Source organism: Paralichthys olivaceus, chromosome 11, assembly GCF_024713975.1.
Source record: "Paralichthys olivaceus isolate ysfri-2021 chromosome 11, ASM2471397v2, whole genome shotgun sequence".
NCBI classification, from domain to species: Eukaryota; Metazoa; Chordata; class Actinopteri; order Pleuronectiformes; family Paralichthyidae; genus Paralichthys; species Paralichthys olivaceus.
Genome location: NC_091103.1, coordinates 25305391 through 25329687, shown reverse-complemented (window position 1 = coordinate 25329687; position 24297 = coordinate 25305391). Strand labels below are relative to the sequence as shown.

Sequence of the window (24297 nt, the reverse complement as noted above, 5' to 3'; positions counted from 1 at the left end):
TTCAAAACGGCGAATTTCGCCGAAAGGTGAGTGATTTTCATGCCTGATCTCTGGGGATTTTAACCACGTCACAATGGACTCCACACTACCAGACTTTCAAAAGTTTGTAAGCTGCCCCACCAGGAAGAACAGGACTTTAGACCTCCTGTAAGCCAACGTGAAGGAAGCTTACACTGCCACTCCTCTGCCCCCACTGGGAAAGTCTGACCATAACCTGGTCCTGCTCACACCACACTACAAGGCAAAGATCCAGAGCCAGTCCACAACCACACGCTCCTTCAGGAAATGGCAGTGGAGGCTCTTAGGGACTGCTTTGAATCTACTGACTGGAATGTCCTGCAGGACCCACATGGTGAGGACATCGAGAGCGTCACCCACTGCACTACGGACTACCTGAACTTCTGTATGGATGTTGTGGTCCCCATTTAAACTGTACGCTGCTTCCCTAACAAGCCCTGGATCACCAGTCAAATGCCCGGACAAAGTGTGTCCAAGGATGCTCAAGGTCTACTCTGCTGAACTGGTGGAGCCACTTCAGCATGTCTTCAACCTGAGCCTGCAGCTGGGGAGGGTCCCCTTGTCTCTGGAAGACTTCAAGTCTCATCCCAGTTCCGAAAAACAAAACACCCCAGGGAGCTGGACGACTTCAGACCAGTGGCACTAACATCTCACATCATGAAGACTTTCGAACGGCTGCTGCTCCATCTCCTCAGACCCCAGGTCCACCACGCACAGGACCCACTGCAGTTTGGATACCAGGAGAAGGTGGGCATGGAGGATGCCATCCTCTATCTGTTACACAGGGCTTACTCTCATATGGACAAGGAGAACGGTGCTGTGAGAATCATGTTCTTTGATTTTTCCAGCACCTTCAACACCATCCAGCCCATCCTGCTAAGAGAGAAGCTGACAGAGATGAAGGTGGACTCACACCTGGTGAGATGGATTACAGACTACCTCACAGAGAGACCACAGTACGTTAGACTGAAGGACTGCACGTCAGACACTGTGGTTAGCAGCACCGGAGCACCACAGGGGACCGTGCTCTCTCCTGTCCTCTTCACCTTGTACACATCTGACTTACAGTACAACTCTGGGCTCTGCCACATGCAGAAATACTCAGATGACACTGCGATAGTTGGCTGTATCAAGGATGGACAGGAGGGGGAGTACAGGAGCATAATTAAGAACTTTGTGGGGTGGTGCAGGTCCAACCACCTGCAGCTGAACACCTCCAAGACCAAGAAAATGGTGGTGGACTTCAGAAGGAAGAAACCACATCTCCAACCAGTGTCCATCGAGGGGGGTTAATGTGGAGGTGGTCAGGACTTATAAATATCTGGGGCTGCAGCTGGATGACAGGTCTCTGGTGACAGTGGCAGAGAGAAGGACCCTGGACAAACTGCTGTCCATACTGGACAACGCCCACCACCCTCTGCACAACACCTTCATCAGGCAGAGGAGTGTGTTCAGTGGCAGACTGCTGTCTCAATCCTGCTCCACAAACAGACTTAAGAACTCTTTCATCCCCCTGACCATCATACTGTACAACAGCTCTTAGTGATGGCAGGAAGCACAATAGACAATGGACTAATCTCTTTGCACAACTTCCTGGACTCTCTGTCATTGCCATGTCTGACCACCTCTGCTACATGCTGTGACTGTGACTTTCATTCATTCATTCATTTCATTCATCTGTTTACAGTCCTTTATCCCCATTTCTCCCAATCTTCTACGGTCACTTTATATTTTTAATATAGTTTATAGTTGTATAAAACATTTTTATTTCTACAGTTACCTTCTAGTTTTTACATCATTTTTGTATAGACGATTAGCACACGTTAACTTAACACAGTTCTATATTTATTTTCTATGCACATTTTCTGCAAATGTTTAACTTTAATTCCTCTGTATATATTTAAATCCTATGCAAACTTTACATTTCTCTGTAAAAGTTTAATTTTGCTTCAATTGTTTAATTTAATTTCCTTAATTCCTCTGTACACATTTAAATTTACATTAATCTCAGGCCAATTTCTATGTATGGTTACTGTGTTATAAGCTAACTCCAATGTATATTACTGCCACTGGATGCTTGAATTTCCTTCGGGATCAATAAAGTATCTATCTATCTATCTATCTATCTATCTATCTATCTAGTTATGCTGCTATAGGTTTAGAATGTTGAGGGACACATGACACATGGAGCTTCTCTTTCATCTTCTCCCTCCTTATCACATCAAATAACTTAATGTCATATCAACACACGTTATTGACTTGACTTCTTCCCCTGAGCCCCCTGTGCTTTATTGTTTGCAGATCCAGGGCTGCGGGTGTGGCCACGTCGTGGATTATGATGGTGGATCATGAATCAGAGATCGTGATCATAATGGCAGATCCGGTATCATGCTGGCATCTGATCGTAGTGGTGGATCATGATTAAGGTGGCAGCTGATGGTGGATCATGATGGCTGCAGTGGATCATGATGATAGCCTATAATGGTATCCTGATTGTGGACTATGACTACAACAACCTCCTACAACACAGAGCAATTTTTCTGGGTCCCTGTTTGCCCTCCCCTGTGGTCGCATCAGGTCCAGAGCTCGAGAGCTAGGGCCTGCACAGTGCTGCTCAGATATACTGGATATATTTCATAGGTGCAAGTAGCAGGATATAATGATCTCATTAACGCATGTGTTTTAAAATTCAGTGGGGGAATTGAACGTGACACCTAGATTTTTTGTTGTTGTGTTAATATTGGTGGCCACGAGACCGAGAAATTGAAGTAAATTGCCTGCTAGCTGATCAGGACTGAAGACTATTATTTATGTATTGACTGAATTTAACTGAAGGAAGTTAAAATGGGTGTCATCGGCATAACAATGATAGGATATTCCATTAAGATAACTGATATTTTCTAATGACCGCATGTACAGGGAAAATGAGATGGGACCAAGAATAGAAACTTGTAGCACCCTGCACATCAGTGGAGACAAAGATGAAACATTATTTTCCTAAGGGAACCGAAATGTCTGTCTGAGAGTTGAACCATCCAAGGGCAATTCCGGATAAACCGGCACACTCTGTTAGTCTATTGATGAGAATGTTATGATCAATGGTGTCAAATGCAGCACTGAGGTCAAGGAGCAGTAAGCAATCACCAGCATTGGCACACATAAATAAATCATTTGTTATCTTGGGGAGAGCGGTTTCTGTATGGTGTAGTTTGTGAAAATCATACTGGAATTTATCAAAAATGTATCATTGTCACCTTAGTACCACCTTTTCAAGAATTTTGGTAATAAAATAAAGTGTTTTGAAATGGCCCTAAACTTCTGCGGAAGTAATTGATCAAGATTTGACTTTTTCAGTAAAGGCTTAATTCTGGATTTCTTAAAATAATCAGGGACACAGCCAGAAGAAAGGGAGCAATTCATAATTCGGGTAATTTTTCCCAATTTTTTTTTGTATACATGTAGTGGATGTCAGATCTGAAAGCACTCTCAAAATTGATAACTTGCAGACTTATTCTTATTCTCCTACCCTTCCATCATACTCACTCTGGATTTGAGGTGTCTGTTCTAAAACTAGAAAAACAAAATAGAATTACCGCACTGTGTCAGGAAAGGAGGGGGGGGGGGGAGTGGGACACAGGTGCAGACCCAGGGGTTTCTCTAAGCTATCCCAGGGGGATAACCACAAAAATCGCAATAGCGATAGATTGGAAATGGGGGAAAAACAAAATACCGAAATTGTATAGAGCCACTACAGGCTTCCTTAAAGAAACAATGCACCACAAATGATTAACAAAACCACCACTGCCAAGCAGCTGACTAAAACCTAAAATTGTCCAGGAGACCCAGAAAACTCTAAATGAAAGGCAAAGGCTAGAGTCACAGCAAACTCTTCAGCACCAACTTATTCAGTGGGAAAACTACAGGCAAAATTCTTAGTGGTGTGTTTTCAGACACACTGACAACAGGGAGAACCTCTCACTGCCTCTGAAGGTGAGACAATGAGTCAGCACAGGGCACTGGAGACTCAGGGTATATGAAGGCTCCCCACAACTGGGCTTAATCACAGCCGATCAGTGCCACACACACCTGATTGCAGTGAGTTGATTCTCTCGTCACTCTCAGAGCAAGATTGAGTGACCTCACACACTGGGGTTGTATGCCATCGCCAATCAGTGCAGTTTCTGTGTAAACTTTTACCCTTGACCACTGACATGTAACCACTTCATCTTAAAGTGACAACTGATCAAAAGCTAAACATGTTTTTTGAGGCCAGCGTGACCTTGGCCTTAGACTTTTGACCACCAAATTCCAATCAGGACATGAGTCAAAGTGAACTGTGCCAGATGTAAAGGAATTCCTGACCGGGAGCCTGATATATCACATTCACAGGAATGTGAGGTCACTGTGACCTTAACCTTTGACCTTCAGGTCAGTTCATCTTTAAGTCCAATTGAGCCTTTTTTCACCAAATTTGCTACCAAATCTCTGATCTTATGATATAATGTTCAATAAATGATTCTGTGCTTGTTATGGTTTTGTTGTATGTTTTTGTGTTCTCTTTCCCCCTCCCCTTTCTGTTCTTTCTCCTGCAGGGTACGTGTGTGGCAGGGGCGTGGCTAGCTTCTCTTTCTCTGCAGCAGACAAGTCCAGACCTGCTCTCACTCAACTCATCAACTTCCCCATAAAAGCCTGGTTGTGACTCCACTACTCTGTCAGATAACTCCGTCTAGCTCGGAAGTTGCTCTGCATGTCTGTTCCTTGTGAAATCTTCGGTGTACATTTTTTGTAGAACCTTGCCATTGTTTTTTCTCCCTTTTACTCTGGTTATCCTGTGCCTTGCCGTTGCCTTCACTGTGTCTGCAGTGCTGAGATTTTTACTTCCATGTGCTCTGCACTCATGCTGTCCTTGGGATCCAGCCAGCCTGCTCTCTGCCTCCACTGTCTGCTCTTTGTTGCTTCTTTTTGAGCGAAAAACTATTTTTTATCTACACCTGCATTTCAGTCTCTACTTTGGGGTCCGAACTAAATCAAGACATCACAAGTAAAATGTTAACATACTTTGCGATGCCACCATGACCTTGACCTGTGACCTTTGGCTACAAAAATGTAATTCAAGTTCAAGTAAATATTTGTGCCAAGACGTTCCAGAGATATTGCATTCATAGGGGCTAAAATGGCTTTGTGAGGTCACTCTGCAACACAGACTGTATGTGAAACGCTGTGCACAAAACATCCAGCACACAAACAACAACAAAACTGACAGTAAGTTGTATGACTGTTTGAGGAGGATTCACTAATGACAAGGAATAATTCTGAAGTAGCTAAAGAGAGTTGACATAGGTGAAGAAAGCAGAACATTACAAACAGACAGGTTTAGAACAGACACTGACCTAGTTCAACCAAATACAATTCAATTACATTACTTTTAAAGGTCCAGTGTGTAAGATTTAGGTGAAAGGGAACTATTGGCAGAAATTTAATGTAGAATAATCCTCAAGATGTTTTCACTAGTTTTGTTTCATCTAAATTGTATGAATTGTAGTTTTCTTTACCCCAGAAAAGGCTCTTTATATTTAAATACTTTATATTTACATCGAGGGGACCCTCTCTACGGAGCCCGTCATGTTTTTTACATTAGTCCAGACTGGACCAACTAAACACCTTTTGAGTTTTTATGAGAACTACAGGCTACCACAGTTTATTTTTCATGTTTGGAAGGGGAGGGTGAGGTGAGGGTAGTTCAGCTGCAACATGCAATTTCAACACTAGATATCACAAAATTCTACACACTGTAACTTTAATTGGTTGATTTAGAAACTGAGTCAGCAGAAACTAGTTTACATTGGGCCAAGTAGATTTGGATAGCTTATCTGTTCAATAAATGAAATCATCAAATCGTCATTTTTTATTTTGTTGGGATATCTTTGTCTAATACTAAAAAGACAGTTGACAGTTGGAATTGTATTTAAGAAAGCAGAAAGTTTATGGTGATTGTCAAACAGCTCTAACTTCAAACCAAGCTGTGTACCTGGTTCTGAAGTGGTTGAGCAGAAGGTCCTGAAGTGAAACATAGGGACTGGGCAGAGAGAAAGATCCACCCTCCTTCTCCAGCGCCATACTGCCACCAGCTGACTCAGTTGTCTGGAAGACAGCACATAACACAAACTGGTTCAGTTAGCATTGTTTAGTAAATGGACGCAGTCACATAGTTGTGAGTGACCATTTTGTCACCAACCTGCGTAGTGAGCTCATTGTTTGGTTCTGCTCCGTCAGTCAGGGGCACTCTGTGAAGAACAGTTAGCAAACAGAGTCAAGCAACTAGTACAAACGGGATCTTAAGAGTTGGTTTCAGCATTGGGTCTCTGTTTTGTTTTTGTCTTACGGTTGTATGGGCATGTGTAAGAACACATGGTGAGATAATGCACATGCCATCTAGGGATGTCACGATATGAAATTTTGGTACCATGGTTATTGTCAGTGGAAATATCACGGTTTCACGATATTCTACGACATATTGTTGATACTGTAGAAGGAAAAAGACACACAACTAGGGATGTCACGATATGAAATTTTGGTGCCATGATTGTCCGAGGAAATATCACAGCTTCACAGTTTTCATGATTACCGATACTATAGAAGAAAAAAGACTCCCAACAAGCAATATATAGCTAATTGATAGCTAATAATATAGCTTCTGAACTAAAATATTTATATCATCAACTTTATCCAGTTAGTTTTTTATAGTGTAACGTTTATCTATCTAAGTAATTTATGTAAGCTATTTTATTTAGTTGCCTTATTGTGTTGGTCACTAAATTTGTGTTTCCTGTCATAAGCTTTGTATCTGTATGGGAGTGTTATTTTGAAGGGTCAGCAACAGAAGTTGTTCTGTTATGGGAGCGACATTTTTAATAGTTTTTAAAAACTAAACGTGTCCTGGTTCAAGCCACATTCTTCATATGCTGATTATACTATATGCTTTCGGTACAGGTGAATTAAATACTCAGCTACATTTATAAAAATGGCTTAAAAAACTAGGTTATTGGAAGAGAGAGAGTGTGTGTGTCAGCTGCTCCTGACACACACACACGGTGGGTCACACACACACGATGGGTCACCCACCTGCTCAGAAACCAAAAGTAAACAAGGATTTCTCCTCTCCCTGTGAACTCCTCCGATGGAGTTTTCTGTCCAGCGTTGGTGGCTCACACACACAAAACAGGACTTGCGAGAAATTTCACTGCACGGCGCACGTGACAAGGTTATGCATTGTGAGGAGGTATAACACATCTACGATCTAATGAGTAAGTGTTTGACATTCTCTCCCAATAAAGACTTTAAAACCACAACCCTCAGTCAGCTATACAGAAAAAAACAGTCTTCAAACTTGAAGGGAGCGCACAATGTAAGTCAAAGGTTATATGATTTGCATTTTTATTTGGAATGGGATTTCACTGATATGGAGCTAAAACGGGTGTGTGGGCAGACATTGTTTTAGTTTTGAAATGCCATTTTAAACAAAGTTGTTTAAATCATCAATTAGTTAGAATGTGAATTTTTCCATTTATGTTGATTTTATGTCATTTGTAACATTTGTTTTAGTTTTTACAAAAGGTAAGAATGTAAGCACCTGGAAATGGCAAGTGGTGTAACCACAAAAGTATGATATATAAATATATTTTATACACCTGGAATAAATGTAAATGTACTCCTAAAAATAATCAACATTAAAGGTTTAGTGTGCAGAATTTAGTGACATCTCCTGGTGAAGTGGCATGTTGGATCTGAGTATCTGAGTATTGTGAGTGGTTTTCTTCATCTTTTTAAAACAGGACATGTCTGATATATATATATATATTTTTTTTTTCTGCATCTTTTTAAAACAGGACATGTCTGATATATATTAAAAATTACAACACTACACAGTTAAAGTACTTCATAATATTTCTACAAGTAGTTTAAGGTGTTGAAGTATAAATAAGTAAGATGTAGACAAATCGGCTGAATTTTCTTTGATGATTACTCGAAAACTACACAGTAAAAGTACTTTATACTCTTTGTATACAAGTATAGTTTAAAATATATTAATTTAAAAAATACAAGGTTTTTAAAGTACCCATGGAAGAAAGGGTACTATCAGAGTAGATAATATCAGACTTTTCAAAAGGTCTAGTGAGAGTTTTATTTTATATGACGGGTTTTCTTGGAAAACCGGAAGTAGTCCTTTGCTTATTTTCGCTTCAAATTCGATAAATAGTTCATTGAAATCACGTCGTTTGTGTTCGGGGATCGTAAAGATTACATATCAAGTAGATCTCTGGTCGTGAATCAGATGTCTTTAGAGAGTGAGAAAATGACCTCCACGGTCAGCTGCTCTGAGCCGCGTGTACCATAAAGCTCTGAATATGGGGGCACACCAAATTCAGAGGCGGCTGGTTTGGCCGCAGTTTTCACAAATCACGAGTCGATGTTCATGCAGCGTGTACCAGTGTCAGTATAAACTTAGTGAAAATGTCTTACCTTGCTTTGTCCCCGTGTTAGTCAGGTCCCATGTGTGCTGTCAGCGCTACAGGTCCTAATGTTCTTGGGGAATCCACTGTGAGCGTACCGTGCAGCAGTCAGCCTACTCTTCTGTTATTCTCGCCTGTGCAGAGGAAGGAAACGAAAAGGGGGCGAGGCTTTTAGAATAAAAACGTTTTAAGACATGTCCTAAGAATAGACTGTAGGTCCTGACCATAGACGGACCCTATTTTCCGGACCTTAGTCGGACTTTGCTTTTCACACATGCACAACAACAGCGGGAGGTTCTCTGCACAGACGCGTTCACAACAGCAACAGTGGTGCAACCGACTGCATCGGACCCATACAGGAAGTAACGTAGTCGTCATTCCGCTACAGATATTTTTTTTATCACCTTCTCATTTTCTGTTTCCTGTTTCCCTTATCACTTATCAGCAGGGTTTTGTACAAAGTGATTTTAACTCAGATAATCATATAGTGTCTTGTTCCACTTTATGCCGGACTGTTTCAACCCGTAAAGTGACTTCTCTAGTTTATACACCAAGTTTCTGTTTATGCTTCATTTCACCTCATATCCCTCTGGTTGTCTATTGGGGCGTGTAGGTAAGCAGTTGTGACATCCATCTGATGCAAAATCAGGCTTTTTGCATTAAAGAGCCCATATTGTACACCTTTCTGGGATTTCATTTGAGGTATTGGTACCCCCAAGATGATGGTTTAAAGTCAAAAAAACTGCTGCAGTGTGTATTTCCATGTCCTCTCTTCTGCCTCTCTCTGGTGCTGCAGACAGAACAGGCTGTTTTTGCATGCCTCATGATCCCCTCTTCTGATTGGCTGACTGCACTTGACATGTGACACAGGACCAGTTCCTAATAATGTTCAGTTTGAAAACAAAAGGCTTATTTAGGCTGAGGGGTAGAGCAGTTGTCCTCCAACCAGAAGGTCAGAAGTTCAATTCCCAGTGTTCCCATCTGCATGCTAAAGTGATCTTGGGCAAGGTGCTAAACCCCAAATTGCCCCTCATAGAACAACAATAAAAAAGTGCTCCTCTAGATGCACTGTGTGAATGAATGTCCGGTGAATGGGTGAATGGCAAACTGTAGTGTAAAGCACTTTGAGTGGTCTTCAAGACTAGAAAAGCGCTATATAAATACAGCCATTTACCATTTATATAAGGTTGAAAACATCCCCTCTTCTGATTGGCTGACTGCACTTGACATGTGACACAGGATTTAATTGTGTATAATCATGTGGTTATGTAATTAGCGTTTCAGTAAGTTTTCATGCAGTTATTTCACTAGTAATGTCGCTTTTTCCTCTAAAACTGCTGCAGTGTGTATTTCCATGTCCTCTCTTCTGCCTCTGTCTGGTGCTGCAGACAGAACAGGCTGTTTTGCCTGCCTCATTATCCCCTCTTCTGATTGGCTGACTGCACTTGACACGTGACCAGTTCCTAATAATGTTCGGTTTGAAAACAAAAGGCTTATTTAGAAAACACTGTATTTGATATGATACTAGTTGCTATATAAGATTGAAAACATAAGGCAGATTTCATTGTGTATAATCGTGTATAATCAAGTATTCATGCAGTTATTTCACTAGTAATGTCGCTTTTTCCTCTACAGGTGCAGCTGTGGTAATGGTGCCATGATGATGTGTCAGTACAATACAGGAAAGTTATCAAAACTTTACCCCCACATTAGTTGATAACTTAGATAATAGTACAGCAGCTTCATTAAAAACAATCCTTGATGCTGTCACCCCTTTAAAAAAAAAGAAGAAGGCAAATCAGAGGAGATCAGCTCCGTGGTATAATTCTCAAACACGTGTTCTAAAACAGACATCGCGGAAACTAGAGAGGAAGTGGCGTTCCACCAATAATCATGACTTTCACCTAGCCTGGAAGGATAGCTTGATATGTTACAAGAAAGCACTTAGAAATGCCAGAACTTATTATTATTAATTTTTAATAGAAGAAAATAAGAACAACCCCAGGTTCCTCTTCAGCACTGTAGCCAGGCTGACAGAAAGTCACACCTCTACTGACCCATCTATTCCTCTAACTCTGAGAAGCAATGATTTCATGAGCTTCTTTACAAATAAAATTATAACCATCAGGGATAAAATCCACCACCTCCTTCCGATGAATATCACATACATAGAAACATTGCCTGGTCCTGAAACCTTAGAACCAGATTTATGTTTGAACCAATTTTATTCTATTGACCTTCCTGAACTGACCTCATTAGTTTCATCATGTAAACCAACAACTTGTCAATTAGACTCGGTCCCAACTGGACTTTTTAAGGACATTTTCCCCCTGATTGACAGTTCCATATTAAATCAGATTAACATGTCTTTGTTAACAGGCTATGTACCACAAGCTTTTAAGGTAGCTGTTATTAAACCTCTGCTGAAAAAGCCTACACTTGATCCAGAGGTTTTAGCTAATTATAGACCCATATCTAACCTGCCCTTCATTTCAAAAATCTTAGAAAAAGCAGTTGCTAACCAGCTGTGTGATTACTTAGATAGTAACGGTTTGCTGGACAAATTTCAGTCAGGATTTAGAATCCATCACAGCACAGAAACAGCACTATTGAAAGTCACTAATGACCTTTTCATGGCCTCAGATGATGGACTTGTCTCTGTACTCGTCCTGTTGGATCTTAGTGAGGCATTTGACACCATAGATCACAAGATCCTGTTACAGAGACTAGAACAACATATAGGGATCAAAGGAACTGCACTAGACTGGTTTAAATCATATTTATCAGATAGATTTCAATTTGTTAACGTCAACAATGACCCCTCCATGCACATGCAAGTTAATCATGGAGTTCCACAAGGTTCTGTCCTTGGACCGATACTCTTCACCTTATACATGCTCCCCTTAGGCAACATCATGAGAGAGCACCACATACACTACCATTGTTATACAGTTGACACCCAGCTGTACATTTCTCTGAAGCATGATGAATCTAATCACTTAGTTCAACTTCAGGAATGGCTCCAGAACATCAAGGCCTGGATGACCTAAAACTTCCTACTTCTAAATTCAGACAAAACTGAGGCCGTTGTAATCGGCCCTAAACATCTTAGAGAATCACTGTCTGAACAGATACAGTTACATTGGATGGTGTCAGCTTGGCCTCCAGCTCAACTGTGAGGAACTTTGGAGTTATGTTCGACCAGGACATGTCATTTAACAAACACATAAAACAAGTCTCCAGGACAGCTTTCTTCCACCTGCGCAATATTAACAAAATTAGAAACATCCTGTCTAAGAAGGATGCTGAAAAAGTAGTCCACGCATTCGTTACCTCTAGATTAGATTATTGTAATTCCTTATTATCAGGATGCCCCAGGAAATCGGTAAAAAATCTCCAGTTGGTCCAAAATGCCGCAGCACGAGTGCTGACAGGAACTAGAAGGAGAGATCATATCACTCCTGTCTTAGCTTCTCTACATTGGCTCCCTGTAAAATTCAGAATAGATTTCAAAATCCTGCTCCTCACATATAAAGTCCTTAACAATCAAGCACCTTCATATATCAAAAAGCTGATAACACCATATTATCCAAATAGATCACTTCGTTCACAAAACACAGGCTCTCTTGTGGTTCCAAGAGTCTGTAAGATTAGAACAGGAGGTTGAACATTCAGCTACCAGGCCCCTCTTCTGTGGAACCAACTCCCACTCTGGGTTCGGGAGGCAGACACCATCTCAGCATTTAAAGTTAAACTTAAAACGTTCCTTTTTGATAAAGCCTATAGTTAGTTCTTGATCAGGTGAGTCCTGAACCATCACTTAGTTATGCTGCTATAGGTCTAGACTGTTGGGGGGAACTCCCATCATCCACTGAGCACCTCTCCACTTCTCTCTGTCCCCCCACATTCACTCATTTATTTATTTTAATACATGTCAATGACTATTTCACTTTGTACTCTGATAGTCTCTCTCTCTCTTTTTTCTCTCTCATTTCAGATATCTCTGACCCCGAAACCTCAGGACAACAACTTCTCCTATTACTAATTACAATATCGCAGTAATTCATTATGATATCAAATGTGTCTGTCATCCACAGTAATTAATAGTCTTTACACTGTTGTTCCATTTTTAACTAGTCAGATCTGATACCTGATGGCGCTCAAGTGTCCCCGGTCTTTCTCTCACCTACTTCCCCCTCCCCACTATCCCTCTCTCTTCTCTCCCCTCTTTTCCACCCCTCTCTCATCTCCTTCCCCCGTTTTCTTTGCTCACCCCAACCGGTCGAGGCAGATGATCGCCCACATTGAGCTTGGTTCTGCTAGAGGTTTCTCCCTGTTAATGAAGGAGTTTTTCCTCTCCAAAGTCGCCAAAGTGCTTGCTCATTGTGGAAACGGTTGGGTTTCTTTATATTTTGATTTTAAGGTCCTGACCTTCTATGTAAAGTGCCTTGAGATAATGTATATTATGATTTGGTGCTATACAAATAAAATTGAATTGAATTGAATGACAACAGAGAATGTGCTGCAGGGAAACACACAAGGTAGATTATCACATAATCTTCACTGTAGCCAAAGTCTGTACGTTGTGGTACCAAAGAGTCATTTTTTTCTGCTCATCATATTCTTAGGAGAATGAAGCAACTTCAGTCCACCACAAACTGCATGACAGAGCATCCTGGCCTAAACTGTGTGCTTGACTGTCCTCTCTCTTCAAAATGCATATTTATTGGGCTGACTATGGGCCTTTGAGACTCAGACTATATCAGTAAACTAGTAATGATTTCATAGATAATAATACAACTTAATTTGTATAGAAATTGAAATGCATATTTACAATGAATACATCAACTGGTTATTAGATATGTTTACCTCAATTTATGAAATGAAACATTTGAGGCACTTGTGTTCAGTAGAAAATTACTATTACAGAAAAGAAACTGTAACAGAGCAACTTGCAACAATCACACATCAAAGTTCAAAGGTTCAAAGGTTTTATTTGTCATCTGCACAACAGATATAGCGCACATGTTGGCAATGAAAATCTTAAATCCCAGGCACCTCAAGCAACTCACCATGTAATAGTGTCAGAAAAATAATAAAAATAAGAGTAACTAAAAATACAAATACCAATACACTAGTTCAAATAAACAATAGAGTACAAATGTCATTAACTAGTGCAAAAAATATGATAAAACATTATAAGGTGCCAATAAACATTATAATAAAACATTATAAAGTGCTAATGCTGGTTAACATTTGTGTTGCGGCAGGTCAGTTTGTCCACACTACCAGCCACTGTGGCAGATAATAAACCACCACTTCAAGATCTCGTCCAGTTAGTTGGCAGGGAAAATACTTGAAAGGGAATCTCTGAGAGCAGCAGTCACTTTGGCATTAACACAGCTTCCTGCCTTGTCTGTCACTTTTCGTGCAGATATGAATTATTGCACTCATTATATTTGTATGTAAGCTTAGAAATATGATGAATAGAAAGATGTAACAGAATGAGAATTATTATAAACTAAATAAATAAATATAGTTCTTTGTGTGTATGAATACTATGAACATTGTGCTGTTTAGAAAAGAATATGATCTAAATGTAGAAAATTTTAAGTAATTCACTAAAAAAATTAAAGTGACAAGTCTCTGTGGTCCAGATTTTCAGTCAATACAGTGCTACAACCCTCCTGGTTTTTCAGGTGCACTGGAGCTTCTTCAGCTGCTGCTGGGGCCATCTTGGGAGAAAGGTGAGGTTTGTAATTCCCTCATGTGAAGTCCTTCCCATACGTGAGTAGTTCCCTGATATAGCGGCAGTTACGTTGACTTCAGACTGCCCCTTGACTGAAACGCCTCACACAGCCAGCGATGACCTTTTCTTTTGGTAATCTCTCATACTGAGAGGAAAGCAGCTATTTTATTTATGTACATTTTTATTTACTTTCTAATAAAAATAATTTTTTGTAATCGAAACATTTTGTGTATCTTGCCATATGTTGGCCATGTTTTCACTGGTTAGCTGTGCAGTGCCCCTTCTTTGCCTTCTGATATTTGATTTCATAGATCAGCTTCCCTGAAGAGCTGGTTGCTTTAGGGGATCAGCATTTTCACTGAAGTGCACTGCAGGCAAGTATAACCTGAAAAACAAAGAAATCTGTGTGAATTACCCAAATGAGACTTTGCACATTAGTTCAACCAAACACAGGGCACATGCAGAGCAAATCAACTAATGACAAACAGAATAGGATCTTGCACCTTGTGAATGAAAGGGAAGATGACATTCTTTGAGGCAAACATTGGACAACACTGTGGAATGCCGGGCTCCACTTCTCCACATTCTTCAGGACCCTCTACTTTGAAGTGATGTTGAACCTGATTTTTCAGACAACAAAAGAACAGAACATGATGTTGTTATGAGACAACAGAGAATCGATGACACACATTATGTGTTTTTATTTTATGATGCACAGTTGTGACCCCTATATACTATAGATCCCCCTATACTGATGTAACACAAATATAGTTGGAGCAATGTGAAATATTTACAGTACACACCTGGCTGCAACCACTGTTGGTTTCAGTGGATGTTCTTCATGAGTGTGGACATCTTGGAGGTGGTTCACAAGAGATCAAAGGTGATGTCCCCTGCAGATAAAAAGAAATGTAAGGGACCAGGTGAGGACCATCTTATGTCAACAATGTTAAAGTGGAAAGTTAGAAGGCATGGATTTTTTCTTTATAATATACTGTGAATGTATAAGTGTTTGTATAAGTATTTCCAGCCAGAGAAGAATATACATTTTACCTGAGTAGTTTGAATTGTTGAACAAGATCCTCGTCCAATCTGGCCGAGTGCCAGTCCAGAGGCCAAAAACGGAATCCAAACCAGTATTGGCCAAAGGATGCCAGGCCAGGTCCATATTAAAGATCTGGCCCAGGATTTACGGAGACTCTGGGCCAAAACCAGTACAGAACTGATCCAGATCTGGCCCACCTTTGGGCCAGATGACTAAATATAATCCTCATTCGTTTCACCCTGCAGTGTTTCTTCAGTATCGGAGGCTGGACTGGTACCGTCTGGGTGGGGCTGAGAGACGAGTGCAGAAGTAGCTGACGTCATTCTACCATGGAAGTTTTAAACAAGCCGTTTCAAAGACATATTTCTTGGAAAGGAGTGAAGTAATTTGACAGATATTGCAATTGCAATATGATTCACTATTAGTGGGATGAATAATCTTTGTATTACAATTTTCTTTTTCACTGATAATACTGATATTAAAATCACGCAATTTTGATATTGCACCTGAGCCATGTAAGATTAAGATTAAGATTCCTCTTTATGGTCCAACACACAGCATGCAGCATGCAGAAATGGGGAAATTTGACCTCTGTATTTAACTCATCTGTGTGACCGGAGCACACACGGAACACAATCCACACAGTGCCCACATACGGAACAGTGGGCAGCCATGAAAGTGCCCGGGGAGCAATTGGGGGGTTTGGTGCCTTGCTCAAGGGCACCTCGGCAGTGCCCAGGAGGTGAACTGGCACCTCTCCAACTTCCGTCCATGCTGGACTTGAATAGGCCACCCTCCAGTTCCCAAGCCAAGTCGCTATCGACTGAGCTACTGCCTCCGCAATGTAGCAATTTTGCTTATATTTCCATTAATTATTCAGCCCTATAGAAACAGTCTTTTTTTTCTCCAGTCAAAATGTTTTTGTGTATTTGGCAAATAAACCCTGATTTTCACACTTGGTTTGAAGGTCCTCTCCTTGCTTGTCAGCTACTACCATGATGACTGGTAGTAGGAAGGTGGTGGTTTAGTATCTGGAATCCGTGGAGATCATGAAAGTGACTGCCGCCATCTTGGAGCGAGTGCTCTGCACATTCCTGGACCAAAATTAAATACCTCAAGATGATAATCCAAAAAAGCACTGTCCAACCCAACTAAAATTTACATCGATGGAGATGTTCTCACAGACTCAAGGCGGCAAGCCGTTTAATTGCTAGCTAGCAGCTGTTTAATGATCTGCAAATGGACCAGTGGTGCCAAGATCAGGTAAAAATAAATGAAATGAATGTAAATTTTTCACAAATCTGTTTAATTTCTGTGCAGTTCTACCTTTAAGGTCCAAACCATAATCTGCAAATGGCACCCTCTTTGTTAAATTGTGCTCCTATAGGTATAATTTAGAGCAGTCAGAGAGCATTCAAAAACAGTCATCAATGTTGGGGGTAATGCATTACAAAGTAACACGTTACTGTAGTTCCACAACCTTTGACAGTAACAACACACATAACCATTTATAAGTTAATAATGCAGTTACAATAACTGAAATTTAAATTGTCTCTTCACCTGTTAATTTTGTCATACCTGAAACTGCAATGGAAATGCTGCCTATTTCCAGCTCTATGATCTCTAAGTTCTACGACCGTTCCACATAAAGTTATTTATTAATTACTGTGGTAATGCTCTTTCAACATACTCAGCTTGTCTTCTACTAAATCCTTCTTTTTAAACCATAGACAATAAAGCATAGCTTACAGGCAGGAGCAGTTGTTGCTGCCCTCTGGTGGTCATGAATATTAACTAAACCCAGTCAGAGATCATGGGTACAATGATACATAAAATATGACAGTTGTCACTAAAATAATATAGCTACACTAACATTATATAGCTACAATTTAAAAGTAATGCAAAAGTTACTTTTCCTATTACTTTAATATGCAGTAATTGGTAAAGTAGTACAATTATGTGAGCGATAAATAACTAGTAACTGCTAAATAACTAACTAGTAATTACTAAATTTCACTAACTTTCTAACACTGTCTGTCACACATTTCTCATAAGCATTTTGTGGAGAGTACATGGACTGATACACTGCTCAAAAATTACTTAAGGGAACCAATCAATTTAGAAATTTAGGAAGCACAATTGATAATGAATCTGTTTCACCTGATTTGTTGCAAATTAAAGTGACAACAGGTGCAATGAATAAGCAAAATCAAGACAACCCCCAAACAGGGAATTTTGCATGTGCTGGCCACAGACCACTGCTCTTTATCCTTCCTGACTAATTATTCTTTGGTTTTGTGTTTTGCTAGTATCTTTGTCACTACTGGTAGCATGAGGCGGTATCTGCAGCCCGATCAGGTTGCAAAGGTAGTCCAGCTCCTCCAGGAAGGCACATCCATACGTGCGGTTGCAAGAAGGTTTGTGGTGTGTCCCAGCACAGTCTGAAGAGCATGGAGGAGATACCAGGAGACCGGTAGTTACACAAGGAGAGCTGGACAGGGCAGTAGAAGGGCATCAACCCAGCAGCAGGTCCGGTATCTGCTCCTTTGTGCGAGATGGAAATTACCTGAGCCCTATAAAATCCCCTCCAGCAGGCTAGTGTTGTGCATTTTTCTGACCAAACTGTCAGACACAGACTCCATGAGGGTGGCATGGCCAAACATCCTCTTGTGGGACCTGTGCTCACTACCCAGCACCGAGCAGCTTGATTGGCATTCACCAGAGAACACCAGAATTGGCAGGTCTACCACTGGTAGATAATGAATGAAGCTCTTGGAAAACAGTCATTACTCTGGAGCAATTAAATATCTCAGGAACATTTCACTGGAAATGTCAAAGGTGTGGCAGAAGGAAGAGTGGATTTGGGAGAGATTTGGGACCAATGTGATTATGTCTGATTTTTCACAGTTGGGTTTGAGGAAAATGTTTTGCTCTATGATTCTGTGTAATTCTCACATTGATAATGATATTTTCCACCAGCCTCTCACTGGTATGTACAGTGTCACATATACCATGCATTTTTAATCATATTTGTTAATAAAGACAATCTATTTTTCAAATGCATTAACATTGATTGATGTCAAATTGAAGTCAAATTCATTCGGGAATGAGGAAACTGTCCCTGGTCACCTCTGGGTTTTTTTTAACAGTATGTCAATTGCTTTATCGTAGCGTGTTTAGCAAATGTAGAGCGAGAAATATGGAGTCTCCGGCAGGCTGCGCTGTGGCCGCGCACCCCTGCTCGCGACCCGCTACCGTCATGAGCGCGCAGGAGCTCCAGTAACAGCAGTAGTAGAGCCGAGCCCGCGTAACGCACGGTCCGTCATCAGTGAGCGGTCAGTCCGTGTCTGTGGCGGCTCTGCTGGTGTGGATGGTACTGAGCGGGACGGACCTTTTCACGGGGATATTCAACAGCAGGATCGCGTGAGTCCCGATGGAGAAACGTGCACGAAGTTAGTGCTGCGCAGCAAAACGTGCGGTGTCGACAGTTCCCACAGTCGGTAATGCGTTTTCGTTTTTCCTCCGCAAGACACCGTGGGACAAGGTGGGTGACTTGAGCCATGTAATGTGTGCTGTAATAATCTGCTACAGCGGTCGGTACGCAGCAGCCGCGGGGCTCTGTGCAGTTCTAACCGGGCGGTAGAGAAGAGTGTGGTGTGCAGATGAACAGCGGGCTGTGGGTCTCGAGATTAAGCTGCATGGGACACACGAGACCCCGGTCCCCGCTGCAGCCATTCAACCTGATAGCTGTGCAGTTGACATTGCTTTCTCCTTGCATTGTAAACGATATGCTTCAATATAATCTGGGTCCAGTCAGATGTGCATAAGGAACGTTGTGCTAAATCCACGCAGGCTAGTATATTCTCTATGGAAGCAGGTGTATCTCTGTTATCCTTTACGCACGAGATACAACAACTTTAGTATGTTCTTCTGAGCAAAGAAGGCCTTCCCTGCGCCTTTATGTGAACACTGAAACCTACAGTGCGGCACATTCACTGCCGGAATGCAATGGAAGTGAATGGAAGACATCACAATGAGTGTGTCATTTGATCAGCTGCAGGCCTGGTAACAGTGAAAAAATTCTGCAGAATGTGATGGCAGTGCTAACATGTTAGAGTTAAAAGGTGCATGTATGTTGGACAGACAGTCCAAAGCAAAAATGCGAGCTGGTCTGAAGTGTCCCATGGGTATTCAGTGAATCTCTCTCCCTTTGTGATTGTGTGTGTGTGTGTTCATAGGGAGGCTGCATCATGAAGGTTACTAGCAGTCAGTGAAGGGCTGCTCTGACAGGGTGGAGCTCCATGAACTGACATTTTATAGGAAGGCTTTTGTAACCATCAGCTTGCAGAAGACAGGGATTTTACATTAGACTGAAGAGAACGTTCAGTCTGCGTGCTTTGCTGTGTGTACCACAAGCTTCGAACATGCACATACATCTTCTCTTGTCTATCTGTCTATCTGTGTGTGTGTGTGTGTGTGTGTGTGTGTCTATGCTTCCTCTTCTCACCTTTCAGCTGGCATACGGCCACACAGCCACACAGCTGTCTGTTCACTTGCTGTGCTGGCCTGTGTTACAGGTCCTCTTTCTCCTCCTCACCTCACTCCAACAACTCCTCTTAGTCCTCCTCATCACCTCTCTTCCCTTCATCTCTTTCTCTTCCACCTGTTTTTTACTGGTTGGCCCTATATCCACTGCTGTTTTAGTGTGAATTATGGTGAGTAGCAGCATGGGTTTTTCTTGTGCTGCTCATAGATGCACTGTATGAATGTGTGTGTGAATGGGAAACTGTTCTGAGAAGTGCTTTGAGTTGTCATCAAGACTAGAAAAGCGCTATAAAAATACAAACCAAACCAATAATGCCTGAACTCCAGTAGCCTATTATTAGAGAGATACCAAAGAAAATTAATTTTCAGAAAACAACCATTTAGCCTGTCCTCCTAAATGTTTGCCCTCTAAATTGATAAAAGGGATAGTTTACCCAAAAATGAAAATTCATTCATTATCTGCTCACCACTATGCTGATGGAGGGGTGGGTGAACTGTTTTAAACAGCATTGCCATTCCACTCCTTCAAATGTAAAAAAGTGAGAAAAAAAAACACAAAATGCCCCCATACTGCCCCTGTTGTCCGTAAGCATTAACATTCAAAGTGCACTCGAAAACAGTGTCATTCACACATGTCTTTTTGCCTAAATGTCTAGATATGCGCAGCTAAGTGGGGAAAATGTTCACATAGGCCTGTTGTAATTCTGTGTTGAGACATTGGGATTTTGGCATTTACTAATTGACACTATTTACCATTCATGCTATTTCTACACATAGCTAGAGGCTAACCATCTAGGAATAATTTATAAAATACCTCCAAGGTAGAATAACGCCAGGGACACACCGGAGGCAGAAGTGCTGCAAAGCGCCATGAAATGTTGTCCGCTTCCTTTCAGCACCGCGGCCTGCTCGCGATCTGCAGCGATTTCGGTGTAGCTGCGAGCGATTCGGAAAAACACACTGTAAAATGGATTGTAAATGATATAAATGACTGGCCTAACAGGAGGTTTTCTGTAGGAGTTTTTCATGGTTGGCTTTTTCATATTACTAAAGTTTACTAGAGTTACTAAAATTCCTGTGCTGGACACAGTAGTTTACCTCTCGTCTGACTCAGGGTCACACGACAGACAAATTGGTGAATGTTATTTGTCTTTAAAAGAATGTCATATCAACTTATTCAAGCACTTTCTTTAGGCTTTATGAGGTTGGCACTCAGTGAAATAAACGTTACACAATTTTGGACAATTGTGTTTCCCTTCTCTTGACAAACACATTGCTTTTGGATGAATTTGCTGAGATTTACTGATACAGCTGATACATCTTTGGCTGCACAATATAAGAACCTTGTGTGTTTGCGTTTGTCTGGAGGTAACAGTAAATGACTGTTCACCTTCTTGCCTTTGCAATTAGTCTAGTTGAATTCTGACTGCATCGCTGCAGATAATATGTGCATGAGATTTTGCAGAGGAGCTGCTGCCTGCAGTGGCTGACCTCCTGAGAACACTGACCTCCACATGGAAAAGAAAGGGGTTGAGGGGTTTGAAGCCCTCCCTCTCTTCATTTTGTTCTCCTTCTCCCTGAGTGCCTTGCTCCACAGGCTGCCAGCATGGAAATAAATGGCTTTGTTGCAATCTCTCTTTCTCCTCCTCCACCCTCCCCCTCATCCTTAGGGTCCCAAGGGCTTTGTGAGCGTGTGTTTGTGCCAAATGCCAGCCCTATGCATTCCCCCTCTTTCCTTCTCTCACTGGTTATGAGAGAAAGACGGAGAGAGTAGGGGGATTTCTTTGGTTCCCCTTTTCATTCTGGCTGGGGGTTGCCTGTTGTGTACTAATGTCTCATCCTGACTGTGTTCAAAAATGTGTGTGTGTGTGTGTGTGTGTGTGTGTGTGTGTGTGTGTGTGTGTGTGTGTGCTATTGTTCGCAGTAACTGCTGAAAAACTTTTTGAATGGTGGTGTAGACACTGGTGCCCAGTAGCATTGTCTTTTCATTTGTACAGTTCATTTTTTGCTCACATGTATCGGACAGCCTGGTCTCACTGTCTGCATGTGGACTAGTCAGAACTGTGTTTGTTTGTAAGAAATTTCAAGGTGCTGTATCAGTTAACCATAAATAAATAATTTCAACATTCAATCACAAGATGATTTTCTTGAACAGTGCTGCCAGTGGCCATGGCTTTATTTTTATATGTGCCAACAGTAGCAATACATACTGGTATGCATGTATGTAAAAAAGATTTGAGATGGTTTGCTTATGAACCAGATTTTCTACCTAGATCAGATGCAAGGCTGAAAGGTTCAGTGTGTAGAATTTAGTGACATCTAGAGGTGAAGTTGCATGTTGCAGCTGAATACTCCTCACCTCACCCTCTTCTTCCAAACATGAGAGAGAACCTTTGGTGAACTTCAGTTGTCATAAAAACTCAAAAGGTTTTAGTTTGTCCAGTTTGGACAACAGTAAAAACCATGGCAGCCTCCATGTAAATATAAAGTGCCCATTCTATGGTAAAGAAAACAACAATTCATACAATTTAGATGAAAGACACTAGTGAAAACATTACTAGGATTAATTTATATTCAATTTCTGCCAAAAATCCCTTTCACCTAAATCTTACACACTGAACCTTTAAGGTGACACAAGGTTTGACAGCTTATTTTCTTCATTTGGGATCTATGATGAGTTTTCAAGACCTGAAGATGCAGTATGGCTTGAGTTATAATATTTTTTTTTACAGATTTCTAGTTCAGCATAGGGGTGGGTGATATAGCCTCAAAATTATTTCACGACATTTCGAGGAAATTTGCGATAACGATATGTATGAATGATACTGAACAATGTTTTATCGGTGACTGCAGCTTGCAGGCAGCAGCATTTATTAGACCACTTGACCATCCTTGTGTGTCCGCTGCCGCCTTAAGCAGTGAATGAAGGAAGCCATAATCATTTTTACAACTCGCACTGCTCTGTCAATCCTGGGTCCTTGACACTCCTCTCTGAAGATAAAGAAATATAGTTAGTCTCTCTCTCCCTCTCTCACACACACACACACAGATACATACACACATACACCCCTCTTTCTCTGTCCCTCCCCCTCTTTCACACTCACACACACACACACACACACACATACCAGGGTGACCAGAGGATCTTTTAAGATCTCTTTAGCAGATCAGATTGTCATAAAGCTATAGGTTCTTACAAACACATTTTTAAGATATTCTATCCTTTCACAGTGGTGGCTGCACTTTCAATCATCAGGTTTAAAAAAGGTTAAATCAACAATCTATTATCTACAATAGTCTAATCTGTGCAATAGATCAATGAAAGCACATCAATAACACTCTGTTTTACAAAAAGGAAAGGAAGATTTTTATTTACTAAAGGCAATAGGGCCCATCAACACAATTGTTTTTGGACTGTCGTCTGTTACGAATAGGCATGGGAGTGGGGGTTATAATGGAGAGGATTATGATCTTTGGATCTGTTCTTACCTGATTTATCATAAAAATTGATTAAATTATTAGATTATTTTTTTTAATGCTAAATGAAATTTACCAATAGCAATGTGGTGACAATGGCCAAAGCATGACAGGGTTCCATGGTGTAATGCTAGCACTCTGGACTCTGAATCCAGTGATCCGAGTTCAAATCTCAGTGGGACCTCCTGTTAAAGATGTATCACAGGATGCTGACTTCTCTACGTAGTCAAGGTCAGCACCTGAAAAACACTGTCTCAACATGAACACATTTGCAGCTGTGGTTGAGGGTAGAGCAGTTGTACTTCAACCACAAGGTCAGCGGTTCAGTCTTCCCCATGCCTGCATGCCGAAGTGTCTTTGGGATGTCTAAGATACTGAATCCCTAGCTGGCCCCTCATAGATGTTGAATGCACTGAAAGCATCCGCCAAATGACATGTAATGTAATGACATGGTGGTCCATTTATTGAGGGTAATGACTTTGAAAATATTGGCCCCACTGTCCGTTGTCACACGTTTGTCCTCTTCAGAGTTAAGATACTCCCTTAAACCACTCCCAATATTTCGTCCACTGACGATAGTGTAAATGCTAGTTTGTGGTGGGATGCTTAATACATCATAGGCAAGGATATGTAACCGCATCGGTACTTTCCATCCACTGTTCACTCTTCCTATCATATGGACAGCAACTGGCGTGATAGAACACTTTTTTATCATGTAAAAATGTATACCAGCATTATCATGGACAGTATGATATGGTACAGCTATTATAAAGGAAACCCAACAATTTATTGAGCAATTAATTAAATTGAATAAATAAATTACTATAATGGCATAATAATGGCATATCTTTTGAAATCAATCAAAAATACATCCTTATACTTTATAGGGACTTAAAACAAGCACACTCTAACTAATTGTTTGAGAAACATAAATGGGACCATGAAGGAAACCT

At 41.0% G+C, this 24297-nt stretch overlaps 2 protein-coding genes and 1 non-coding gene across 14 annotated transcripts in view; 2 read left to right on the top strand and 1 right to left on the bottom strand.

Moving 5' to 3' along the window:
* The window catches only part of nlrx1 (NLR family member X1), a 35826-nt gene extending 26929 nt beyond the window's left edge, over positions 1-8897 (bottom strand). For 2 of the 5 annotated variants that reach the window (XM_069534063.1, XM_069534067.1), the window contains exons 1-4: positions 8778-8897; positions 8539-8662; positions 6254-6302; positions 6047-6159 (exon numbers count right to left, since the gene is read on the bottom strand). In XM_069534063.1, coding sequence (XP_069390164.1) covers positions 6047-6159; positions 6254-6270 — 130 coding nt within the window. In that variant the 5' untranslated portion in view covers positions 6271-6302; positions 8539-8662; positions 8778-8897. Of the gene's footprint in view, positions 1-6046; positions 6160-6253; positions 6303-8538 lie in introns of all 5 variants that reach the window. The other 3 variants (XM_069534064.1, XM_069534065.1, XM_069534066.1) reach the window with 3 other exon arrangements.
* A 9690-nt stretch (positions 8898-18587) lies between these two features.
* The window catches only part of fat3a (FAT atypical cadherin 3a), a 184378-nt gene continuing 178668 nt past the window's right edge, over positions 18588-24297 (top strand). For 7 of the 8 annotated variants that reach the window (XM_069534014.1, XM_069534012.1, XM_069534011.1 and 4 more), the window contains exon 1: positions 18592-18866. The gene's annotated coding sequence lies outside the window, so the exon portion shown is untranslated. Of the gene's footprint in view, positions 18867-24297 lie in introns of all 8 variants that reach the window. The other variant, XM_069534015.1, reaches the window with a different exon arrangement.
* Positions 23458-23528, top strand: trnaq-cug (transfer RNA glutamine (anticodon CUG)). The gene has a single exon. It is a non-coding gene; the product is annotated as a tRNA-Gln (tRNA).